The following is a 13,628-nucleotide window of genomic DNA, read 5'->3' on the forward strand; positions in this document are numbered from 1 at the left end:
AAATCATCGAGCATTCGAACTAAGAATAAACATTTAACAACATTTTGAATCATCTATCTTCTTCTTATCTATTGTCAATAATGACAATAAGTTAAATTTTCATAATTGTTATGTATTGCTACATTACATTTCGGAGAATGGAGTAGAACTGGTGGAACTGATAACTCGTTATTTTGCTTAGTCACAAGGAGATATGAGATCAATTCAAAATAATTTTAAAGCCCGTTTAAAAAGAATTTTGCATAATCAGTTAACTACCAATAATAACTAGCTAGGTCATGTATATAAACAAACCTAAATTAAATATATGAATAAAAGTCACATCTCATACATAAAAATATGACATAATGAAAAACTAGCAATTTTTTTCATAATCATCATCGTAAACATGCATGAAATTTAATTCAAAATCCAATTATTCATGCTGATAGAACTTTTCATTTACAATTGCTCATGTCATTTCTCTAAATAATTAACAAATGGAATAACATAAAACGCATGAACTAAATCAAATCCAAATAATCATAAAATTCTTTGGCTTATTAACACAAATTTGCATACTAGATATGTTTTAGTCAAATATATTATTTAATTATAAAACCTACTATAACGACATAAATAAATAAATTAATATTCATTTTCATAAACAAATAAATACTTAAAACAATATGTAACCCATGTAATCAAAACTTAGAAAGAAGACTATCTCAAATATTTAAACCATATATCAAGTCGATTTAACATTTAAAGATATACCCTTTTTGTTTTACGTTGAGTCTTGACGATTTTATCAAGAAGTAAGCAAATTAAACTCCAATAATGGACTTTGAATCCAATTAAAATTTATTAATAACAAACCTTGAAAGTGAATCTTATTTTCCAAGTGTACAACAAGTATATAACCATTGACTTTTTATACGTAAGTTGTCTCTCATTTTTGAAAGTTTATATCGAGAACTCTTGTTGTTCTCTTATTTATCTCTATTTTTTCACTTCTAGTGGCGAAAAGAAATATCACTAATAAGATATTAAAGAATCAAGTAATGATTGTCACAATTCACAAAAAAAAGAAAAAGAAAAAAGATGCTACTCATACAACAAAATACATATAACCCTAAAAAAATTGACCATAAAATTGCATATAAATATCAAAATCAAATCATTGTTTTAAAATTTAGTATTGAATATCAATAGCAATAAATTCTAGTAACAAATTCCTCGATATGAATTATAGAAATCCTAAAATTCACATACTAATATTTAAAATGATCACCATAATAAAGACAATGTCAATATCCTTTATTGTTTAGACTTATCACAATCATCAATTTGGTATGCCAAATTTGATTTAACATCATTCTTATTATTCATTTTTCGCATTGTCTCATTTAGGTTTGATAGTGTTCAACTACATGTTCAGGTCTACAATAGGTGCACAACTAACGACTTTTCATACCATATTGATAGTATAAATTTTGTCCACTCCTTAAAGAGTTCTTGAGAATTCTTTTTTTTTCTTGCTTTCTTCATTTTTCCACTTCTAGTGGTAAGAAAATTTATTATGACCATCCCTTTTGACTATTATTATTGTCCAACTTATTAAATCCACGTCAAATATTATGCCTTTCAAAGTTATCACATATTCTTACATTCTCTTTAGGGAATGGTTAGGTTTCGTGATTAAAAACTTTTGTTCAATCATAAGTAAACATGATATTAACTCTTGAATTTTTTTTCACGATATTGCTACTATAAGAGCACATTTGAAGCATGAAAAGTTGAATAAGTTTTCTCTTACAAATTCTCATCAGTAATATTTTTTCACGTAATTTTAATTGAGAATTTATTTTGAATACTGTAGAGTTATACTCATAGTTTTAAAAACTTGCAACTTCAGGTGCATCCAGCAATAACAAGCTTTAGATAGGAGATCTTTCAAGCGCATCCAATCATAAAACTATCATATTCTTATAGTCATATCTTTCTTTATCTAATCATAACCTATAATTAAATCACATAATTCATAATAATATAAATTCTTACCGCTTCATCCACAAGCACTTACTTTAAATCACAAATATATATATAATTTCTTAATACTTCATTGGCAAGCACATACTTCAAACTATTTCAATTAATTGAAATCTCTATAATTAAACAATTCCACAAAATTTGGCTGAAAATAGAAACCAATTTAGAGACAAAATACTATCTCACATGGCATATATATAAATAATGTTAAGATAATATATATTTTAAAATAAAAAATAAACCAATAAATCAAAGAGGATCACGATTATTTTATTCATTAATAGAGCACACGAAAAATCATTTAATAATTTTGATATATAAGTTAATCACTGAATCTAATCAAAGAGGATTTATCCTAAAAAAATGGTTATCAAAAAGTAATATATATCATATTAATAGCAAACATATCTAACTAACAATTATGTCTTTTACATAAAAAATTTAACTTAGAGAGGCAAAAATCAAATACCATCGAATGTAAAATTTATATCAAATAAAAATGAGTAGTAGTAATGCCTTAATTGAAAAATAAAATATAGTCGAAATATAAAAGTTTCTTACCAAATCTATACTTTACCCATGCTTGTACAATGATGAATCAAAGATCGGGAATAAGAATCATAATCCATTATGAAATTGAATCTTTCAACATCCTAGAGATGAAGTTATAAGGGTGAAAAATTAATGTGAAAGAGGAATTAGATATGTGGGACAACTTCGAAAGATTTTAAAGTGAAAAAAAATAGAGAATTGTCGTGCTGATAACATATTATAAAATAAAAAGACAAGAGTAAAGAACAAAGAAAATGGGAGAGCAAAAGAAAGGGCGAATTTTATTGATCAATGGAAAATAATCTATAATGCTTCTCCAAAAATCTATATTTATAGACATAAGAGTCCTAATGTATATCAAACTTATCTTAATCTTGATAGACATCCACTTAATAATAAAATATTGATAACATGAAAAATATAATAATAATAAAATTAAGTATCTAAGAAGCTCTAATTTTTTTTCTTCAAGTCAGTTTGTTTTTTTTTCTTTTATTTTGTCAAGCGGTGGTGTTAATTTTCTGGTTAGTTTTGATATTTTCATAAGTTATGATAAACAGATTGTCGCTAAAACTCCACCAACTGTCAACAATTTCTCTTGAAAAGTGGGAGGCTTTTTGTTTGCTTTCTTTTTCTATTTCTACTTTGAGAAGAATAATAAATGAATGTTATTTTAAGTTTTTGTTTTTTTGTTTATTCTCCATTGTTTAATAAGTTTTAATTTTTAGAAGTTTTTGCCTGCTCTTGTAGCACATTTTTTAGTCTTGCTTTTATCAGTGATTTTAAGGATGATTTTGTCACCGTCCTCTCCAATTTGGTGATGCTCAATTCATATGTCATTTTTTGCTCACCATTTTGGACTATCTAAGGTTGATTTTATTTTTTTTTATATTAAGTGTTTGAAATTACTGTAGCATGCTTATGTTGTAACAGAGTTAATTGTCAACGTACCATAATATTCTATTGATATTGAGGTTGTAATCTTTGTTATGTTAATGGAGCTTGTCTTTCTACGTTTACAAGTATTTTTTTCTTTAAATTGTATGATATCATTTGAATTAATGAATTTTCTTTAAAAAGAGAGTAAATATTATGAAAATAAGAAAACTTAGATAAAGTCAGTAATTATAAAAATGTTTTTATTAATTTTATTTAAAAAATTATAAAATATTGAAATCATAATACTCGTGAGAATTTTTATTTGAGTGATCAACGGTCAAAAGATGATGTCATTGGTTATCTTTTAGTGTTTTTTAATTTTTTTCACTAGCATCAAGTCCCCGCTTACGTTGGATTTTAGTTTTTAAATAATATGTTTAATTAAATAATAATTGATTATATAGAGTAATAATATTTTAATATATTATTATTTTAATTATAAAAATAATTTAATTTTTAATAATAATTTAGGATTAATTAACGTTTTATTTAAATAGGTTTTAGACTAAAAATATTATACTAATAGGATTATTTATTATAACGATGAGATTAAAATTAAAGTTAAATTGATCATATATATTTAAAATTCATAGAAATCAATGAATGAACTTTAATTTTAAATCAGAAAAAAGTAAGTTAAGAGACTAAATTCTAAAATTAAAAAGTAAAAGGATTTTTTAAAAAATAGACCTTTTTTCCTTTCCTCCTTTCCCCCTCACCCAACATCCAAAAGGCAACATTCTAGGGTAAATTTGTATATTGTTTTGATATACAGTGATAGTGTTGTAGAGAGATACATGTGTTCTCCAAAAGCGGAGTATGATTGAAGACGAAAATGACGTCAAAGTAAAAAAAAACCCTTTGTTGCCGTTTCCCCTTTCAATCTTATTTCAGAATATTCAGATTTTGGTTTGACAAGGTAATAGAGTACGGATCGCCAACAAGTGTCCAGCGTCATTTATAATACTTGAACACATAGGCAGATGATAATGATAATGATTTGTTTTATATAATTGTAGGTTTTTTATTTGATAAATTAGAATTTTTTAGTATATTATAAAAACTTTACTTTTGGTTGATAGGTTTTAAAATTATTTTTTCGTTTATAAAATGATTTTTATGTAAATGATGTAAAGATTTTACTTAAAATATGTATATAAAAAGTTATTTTCCAAAATAGATATTATGATAGATGTGTCTCATTTAATTTGGTATAATTAAAGTACTTCAATTATACTTTTTAATTTTAGGAAGGTAAAATTTGAGTAATCACATAGTAAATTATATCCAAATTCAATTTTAAAAATTATTTTATACAAATTATAAATTTTATATTATAAGCATGTTTGAATGTTCGAATTGTTATGACCAAAAATTCCTTATATTATAAAAATAATGTGTGTATTTTATAAAGTTATAATAAAAATATTATTTAAATTCTAATTTTTTCTAAAACTATGACAAAAAGTTTATTATGAAAAAATGATTTACATGTTATAAAAGTATTATAATATATTTATGACATAACTTATTTATATGTTCATATCATATATTATAAAATAATATATTTATTCATAAAAATGTTATAAATTTTTATTATCATAAATTATTTATAAAAAATAACTTTATAAAGTTATGGCAAAAATATATTATTTATAAGAAGTGTTATGAAAGTTTTGGACAATTTAAAGGTTATATATTATAATTTATTATTATTATTTTGACTTAATTTACATATTATAAATAGGGATTTAAATTAGAATAAGTCTTTCTACAAATTAAGTTTATATAAATTTTTATAATTAAAGCTACAAACTACTTAGATTGTATACTCAAATATGATAATATTTATGTTAATTATACAAATAGAAAAGATTTTATACAAATAGAAATGATACCATTTGAAAGAAAATATGATTGTTTGATTTTAATTTTATTATTAATAATTATTTTAATCATACTAATAACTTTTATAGTAATTATTGTTTTTAAAAATACAAACTATGTAATCTGTATAATTATAATTTGTATTATCAAAGATGACATACGAAATTATAATGTAATTATATTCATCAATCAAATACATTTAAAAATGACAATTCTTTATAATTACAAGAGAGCATAATTATATTTTCATTTAATTACTCTAAATTGTCCAAATAAACCCAATAAATTTCAAATATAAAATTTTTATGCACCAGCCAATGTGGAAAAGTTTTTATTATTTGTTACCATAATTGTAAAAGGTAAAAAAAGAATTGTATTTTTAATTTGGTTTGAGAGATGAAGTTGAAAGGTCAAAAGATGATGATATCATTGGCTATCTGTTTTTTCAGTTCTTTAATCTTTTTCTAGATGAGACGTATGATATAAAAAATACTTTGGTTTTTTACCTCCAATCTTTTTATTTCGAATATTCTTTTCTTTTTGGAAAAAAATCTTTTTACCCTTTCCAATTATTTGGATAATACTTAACAGATCATGTATCCTCGTACTTATTGATACTTGAAGATGTACTACCTTTTGACAAAAATAAAATAAAACCGTGTAATGGTATCAAAATACATATTTGCAATATAATTTTTATACAAATTTTAAGAAAATATAAAGTTTAAAAATTAAAATATTCATTAAGTCTTAATTGATTAATATAAATATTATTGATAATATAAGAGTACGTGAGTTCGAATATGCTAAAGTGTATTATATCCCGTTAAATATGACTCTTATTTTCTGTTAAATTTGAAAAATAGTCTTTCAGTTAAACTCTGTTTACTTGTTTCAATCAAACACTGATTAGCTTAGATTATTTTATTATTATTTGATCTATGAATTTAGCCTATAAATAGGCTCTTTTACAACCTTAGAAAATACACCTATTAGAGATTAGAACTCATAACACATTTAGAGAATTTTGTATTTACGTTTTGTGAGTTCTTTGTTTTCGGGGTTTAGTTTTTTATCTCCATCTTTTGTACTATTCGTTCTTTTGCCATTATAGTAAAATTATCTTTGCCCGTGGTTTTTTATCCTCTTTGGAGGGGTCTTTCCACGTTAAATTTGTGTGTTCAATTTCTCAATTTATTTTGCTATTTTCTTGTTCGTTACTTAATCGGGTTAAAATCCTAACATATCCCTATTTAAATATTATATTAAAAAAACAAATATAATCAAAATTTATAATTAAATTATTAAAAAATTAAGTAAAAAGTTTTGCATCCTAATTTATAAAAGTAACAAGAAATTGGGCCTTGAGATGCCCCTTCAGTGGACTTTAGGCAGCGTGTAAACGTATTAAGTAATGATATAGATAGGTGCCTACCTACCCGGCCAAGCCCCAACCACCGCTTCCATCTACTCTGACACTGACAATATCTGTTTTTCGGGGTCGGGTCATACCCACCCCGATAACCTATAGACTATCGCCCGCATCTACAACTTGCATTTGTTAGTTGTTTTTGATGGACAACTCAACCAAGTCTTCCTTAAATAGTCCATGAAAAGATGCCTTCGGGGTTAGGGTTTTGATCTTTACGAGCATCCAAGCTTCCACTTTTGGATTTCCTCTAAATCCTCTTTTGTATACAGTTGGAAAATGGAAACCAAATATTCTTTCCCAGATTAGCTTGCATCACCATCACCATCAACCTAATTTGGGTTGGCAGGTGACATTTTGATTGGTATGGAATCATGGGATTGTGCTTTAAGCACGTCCCAGAATTCCCTTCTCTTTTTAATAAGGAAAAGTTTAAGTGAGAAGGGGAGAGACAACTAAATTATTTTGATTGAGTGTTAAAAGTAATACTTATATATCGCTCATTAAATAAGACTTAATGAGATTTGAATATTTATATTTAATGAAATACTAATGAATACTCAATTGAGTTAATTGTTTAGAAATTTGTAACATGACATTGATTAACTACATAGCAATGCAGACAGTGATGGAGTTACTACAATTGAAGTGGAGCTAGACGTGTTGAGGTTCTTCTAATCCACAATTTTGCATTTCTTGATTCTTTAACTCCATTTACATTGACAACCACCTTTTCCTCGTACAAAGGATTGGTGACGAAGCCAGCTGCTTGATCAAAAGTCTTCCAATCAAAATCTGATAAGGTGCCACGTGCGCTTGAAAATTGCTTCGTCTGCCCAAGGGAAGGAACTCTTGCAGCTTCCGCAATCTTATGACCATGCTTTGTCACTTTTGATGCCTGTTTCCTCTTCACTTGTTCTGCACATGTTGCTTGCGGTGGAGGTGAGGGTAGCTTAGATTTGCTGGCAGCTTGTTTTTTCTTTTTGTTGCGCTTGATCTGGCCGATGCACGAAACTTCTGGGGAGGCAGGCTCACGTGCATCAAAGCTCCCATTCCTAGACTTACTTGGAGCTCCCTTGGGAATCAAGGATACGATGGTCGGAGCTGAGGAAGATCCTTTGCCAACAGGGCTTATTGGTGGGCTGACTTGGAAAGTGAGTACAGCTGATGATGATACAACTTTAGGCAGAAAGGACAGTATCTTCCTCTGTTTCACTTTCACCACCAGTTTGTCCATGATCCCCAGATCAGAAGCTGGAACACAGGGTCTAATTGTCGATGTAGAAAATGGTGAGAGAGAATGAATAAATGATGGCTTAAAACAAACTTGCTTGCCGGCCACAACTTTGCATAAGTCTTACCAAGTCACTCTCACGGACGGCCGACGATCATTGACCTTTTTTAGATGATGCAATTAGCTGCTCCATTGAAATTTAATAATCTTTAGTAAAAATAATAATGTTTAATAAAAAAATGTCAGTTTTATTCATTCAAGTATACCAATACAAACAACTTGAAAATGTGATGCTCTTTTAGTGATGGACTCGGCATGCACACAATATTCTCTCGGGAGGAAGAGAAAGAGTTTAGATTGAAGGTGAGCGAGCTAGGGTATTGGGATTTATACTTTGAGATGCTCTCCCATGCAAGATGTAAGAGCTGAACACGTAAAGGAGATGAAAGTCTAGAAGCAGAGTCGGACCAGTAGGGACAAGCTAGGATTATTCCTGGGGAGCCGTGGAATTTGGTATATTAACAGCGCATATATATATTTTTAAAAATCATAAACGAAATTAAAAAAATTCATCTATCTCATTCTTTTATTTATATATATATTTACTACATCATATAACGACATGTCATTGTCTCAATTGTGTGTATGGAGTTTTAAATTTCATTGAACACTAGTAACATATCAAATAATTTTGATATATATTAAGATGACATTTGGAATGATGGAAATTGGAAATATTTTACTTTTAAGAAATTTAATTTGATAGAACATGATTTCAATATTAGTATGAAAAATTTGGCTTATTTTCAATTTCTTAACGGGATATAACATTTCTTTGAGAATTATTGTATAAACTTTAATTAAAGTTTACAATTTTGACTTGTTTAAATATTTCAACTCGATCTTGCTTCACTGTTTTGATTTGGGCTTATAATATACAGTTAAAAAGAGAATTGAGAGTAATAATTGAAGTTGGAAAATTGTTGAGAAGATGCCAAAAAGTGCAAGTTTGTGGCAGATACTTGCATTAACATGAAAATATGCTTTAATTCGTTAGGGGCAATTTGTCCGAATTTTAACATATAAATACACATTTTTAGGATTAGAATTAGACTTATCCGCATATAATATTATTATATTTTAGTGTTTTTCTTGTAACATGAGTTGATAAACTTTTTTTTTTCTTAGTTAAAGGGATTTTGCAATTTTGATTCTTCAAATTTTTAGGATCTATCTTTTATGTTCTTTCACCGTTCTTTAGTATTCTCATATGTTTTAGTTTTAATTACAAAATTTTTAAGTATCTCATTTGATAGTTTGGAATATTTATCTTGATAATTAGGACTCGTCATTATAAAATAATTTTACTGTTGTAGTGTTCTTAAAAAATTGACATCAACATTTGATTGAAATGATTAACAATATTAATTATTTAGACTAAGTAATGGCATAATAAAATAGAAGAACCAAATTATATAAAAATTAAAACATATATATATATATATATATATATATATATATATATATATTAAATCTCAAGTTTCAACATAGTATAAGAGCCCAAATTGAAAATTGACCATTATCTTATAATGTAAAAAAGAAAAAAAAAGGAAAACTCAAAAGAAATAGAAAGTCACTCGCCTCAAGATTCTAAAGACATTCAAATTATATATAACCATATAATATTTAAGTAGAAAGTTAACAATATTAACTATTAGGACTAATTAATGATATTATAAAAATATAGAGATCAAATTACTTAAAAATTAAAATACAAAGATTAAGTTAAAAATATAAGCATAATAGAGGGATCAAATTAAAACTTAACCACTAATCTATAATATAAAGAAAAGGGAGCACCATGAGATGCCATGTGTCAATAAAAGAAAGGTGGTTTGAATCTTCCTTTTATATATAGTTTATAGATAATTTTCAAATATTAAAAATTAATTTTCACGGTTGCATATAAACTAAATTAAGGTAATAATCAAGAATGATGTATAAACTAAAGTGTAGTCAGCAAGAAAAGAAAATGTTATCAAATTTGTCGTTATCAAATTTACAATTATTGAGAATTTTAAAAGGGTTAAATATAAATTAGTTAAAATGCTAAAATAAGTACTTCGGAAATAATTAAAAATTAATTAAACCTTTCAATGAAAAGTGCTTTAATTGAGGCTTGAATTATGATTTCTACCCTATTCAGCCCTTTGAATTCATTTTTTCATCAAAATTCCGGATGGGCCATTAAGTGTTGATGTGGCAGTTGAGGTGGAAAGCTGACGACATGAAAAATGTTGACATGGAAAAAAGATGACATGGAAGGTTTAATTGATTTTTTATTATTTTGTAAGGGCTTAATTGACAATTTAAAAAAAATATTAAAATTATACAAAATCTATTTTTAAGATATATAAATTATAAAAATAGTTTCAAATATTATAAAAATAAAAATTAATTGTAACAACCCGATTTTCAATTGTACCAAAAAATGCGGTTTCGAAATCTCATTTCCGTAAATCGAGTCTATAACTATAAAATAAGAATATTTATAGAGTTAATATAAAAATATATTTTAGAATGGTCGAGTAATTTTGCAGAATAATTAGTCAATTGAAGCTCAGAGATTAAATTGTAAAAGTCCTATCGCTATAGAATTTTAATTAACAAAAGACTTGAGGACTTAAATAATAATTAAACAAAGGTCCAAAATGAAATTAAATCATTCTTAAGTATAAGTTAGTGGCTGACAATGTGAAAATCCATTTGGGGTGATTAGCATAAAAATTAGCATGATTAAAGCTTAATTAAGATAATTAAGTTGGGTTAATTACAGTATAATTAAAGTATATAAACTAAGTTATAGGATGTGTCAGTTTCATTTTCTTCATTTCATTTCTCTACTGTCCAAATAAGATAGAAAAACCAAAGAGAAAGCTTTCGAACCCTTATGCATTCAGCCATTTAATTAGGTGAGTAATTCAAGTCATTTTCTTATAAATTTTTTATGAATTTATGGTCATGAGAGTTTGATTTAGCTAGTCCGTATAACAATTTGATAAACTGTTAAAGTTTTAAAAAGCTATCATTGTTGATTAATTGATGAATTAGGCTTGAAATTGATAGATTTTAAGCTTAGATTATGAAAAGATTTAGATTGAAAAGTTAATGTAGCTTGTTTGTTGACTTCGTTACATTAGGGACCAAATTGAATAAATCTAAAACCTTTAATGGAATTATGTTAAAATAGAAAATATAAGATCCCTAATGAGAATATGTGAAATTGGATTTTAATCCGAAGTTAGGAATTTAAAGTTATGCCTATCCTGAGTTTAGGGACTAAATTGAATAAAATATAAAGTCTGTGGGAAAAATAAAAAAATATATTTATTAGGATCATGCATCTCATAATATGTGTAATAATGTTTGTTATTGATTTGTTAAACAAAATATTTATATAGATCAAGATTTAGATCAAAGTGGAGCTAATAAGGGAAAAACAAAAATTGCAAATTAGTCCCTAAATGATCCACTCATTTTGTATTTTGAAAAGGTAAGTTCATATGGAACTTACAATTTGATCTTGTGCGATATGTATGCTTGTGTTTAATTTGTTATATATATTTGTTTGAGTATAATTTGAAATACTAGTGAATTTGGCATATATGGCTAGTAATGGATTGAATTGAAATATTATGTGATAATTGACTATTATGAGATAGTGTAGGGTATAAATGTGAAAATTTGAATGATTATAGGGTATGGAAATGAAAGTGTGATAATTTGTAGGGTGTGATATGTAAATACGGATAATTACAAGGTATAAACATGTGAAAATGATTGTTTACAGGAAATAATAATACATATATGTATAATTGATGCCCATGTGAACTTAGTAAAATGTTAAGGATATGATTGACATGTTAATAGGGTCATATCCGTGTTTGTACGAGATATGTGAGTGTACGAAGATTATTACAGGTTGTATTGAGATCTAACATCTGTTGTGGATCATTAAGTATTATACGTCTTTACGGAGACTTTGGTATGGAGGAGAAATGTATTAACATATGAATATGCATTTGATGCCTACAAGTTTTGCACTTCGGTGCCTTGGTGTAGTGTAGTTTAAGCTCTTACGAGCTATCTAGTGTGGTCTAGTTCACCCATCTATCCAAGTTCGTCTTAGTAAGGTTCCACCGGGTGAAACATTATAATTGAAATTGGAAACTTGAAAATGTAATGAAAATGGATTCGATAAAATGATATGATATGGCACTGAAATAAATAATGTGAAATTGGTATAAACTTATAATTTGATAATTGAATATGACATTGTAATGAATTAGGTGAATTTAGCATGACCTTATGAATTGATGATAGAATATGACATTGAGATGAATTACGTGAAAGTGATATAAATTGGTTATGATTTGAGCTTTTCTTTTGATGAGTTAGCATGATCTTATAATGTCTAATGTGCATGAATATTTATGCCCACCTTGTTGTTATTCTAAGTGCCATGTCTTAGCCAAATTTATGCCAAAACTATGGTAGCTAACATGCTTGTGTATGATCAAGGTAAGCATATTATTTTCCATTTGAACTTACTCAGCACATGTATGCCTAGTTTAATTTTTTTCCTTTCTTGTAGATAATCAACTTGTAGAGCTCTCAAAGTGGGATCTTTGTGGACATCACACTATCGTTGAACAAGTAGAATTATGTTCATTTTGAGTTCAAGTATTATGAAATGTATATAAGGGCACATTGTTGTGCAAATGGTCATTTTTGAGTGGATAATTATGTGGTAATTATGGTTGTGGTTGAACTTGTATGTTAAGCTTGACATATGACTTATTTGATGCATGGTTTTGGTCATGTTTGACGTAAGTATGTGTGATAATCTTAAACTTGCATGAGTTTAGTATGTTAAAGGTTGCAAAGTGAAGTAGTTGGGCAAGATAAGTTAATGAATGGTTTGAAAATGGTATGTTTGAATGTTAAGAATGAAATATAGTTTAGTTTATGGTTTGTTTCGATTCATGTTAAGACCATATAAGTTTTTTATTTTCAATTTGCATAAGTAAAATGTATGTGAACTTGAAATGAGGTAGCTTGATATGACTAGATTGATAAATGACTTGGATAAGTTTAAATGATGATCATGTGTTGAATGTTATATTAAATACTTGGTTTCAAATGTTCATATGTTTGGATTGATGTAGATGGATATGGAATGATGTTGTTTTAATTATGGAATGATGTTATAGAAGTATATAAGTGTTTGTTAGGAAGCATGAAAAATATACCAATGTGTTCTTTGCTAAAACAGGGGCAACATCATGAGCACGAGTCCTCGACATTGTTACATAGATCGACAATAAGTGACATTGTGACATTGAGGTGTCTGAAGTCGCGACATAACTCACTGACTGATGATGTCACGGCGTCAGCCCTCAAGTCTAAAAACTTTACAATTTGTCCTTAATTCGACCTCAAGTTAGAAAAAAAAGCTTTTCTAAGCTCGTATGGGACTTAGAAATGATTATGTAG

General features: G+C 27.1%; 1 protein-coding gene across 1 annotated transcript; it reads right to left on the reverse strand.

Moving 5' to 3' along the window:
- Positions 1–7,369: 7,369 nt before the first annotated feature.
- LOC108477881 (uncharacterized protein At1g76070-like) lies at positions 7,370–8,207 on the reverse strand. The gene has a single exon (XM_017780359.2). The coding sequence runs from the start codon at positions 8,073–8,075 to the stop codon at positions 7,476–7,478; it is 600 nt and encodes a 199-aa protein (XP_017635848.1). The 5' UTR covers positions 8,076–8,207; the 3' UTR covers positions 7,370–7,475.
- Positions 8,208–13,628: the final 5,421 nt, after the last annotated feature.

The sequence above is a fragment of the Gossypium arboreum genome, chromosome 12, assembly GCF_025698485.1.
Source record: "Gossypium arboreum isolate Shixiya-1 chromosome 12, ASM2569848v2, whole genome shotgun sequence".
Taxonomy (NCBI): domain Eukaryota; kingdom Viridiplantae; phylum Streptophyta; class Magnoliopsida; order Malvales; family Malvaceae; genus Gossypium; species Gossypium arboreum.

Bases quoted from the DNA above. Each gene is read 5' to 3' on its own strand.
- LOC108477881 (XM_017780359.2), bottom strand. From the start codon at position 8,075: ATGGACAAACTGGTGGTGAAAGTGAAACAGAGGAAGATACTGTCCTTT.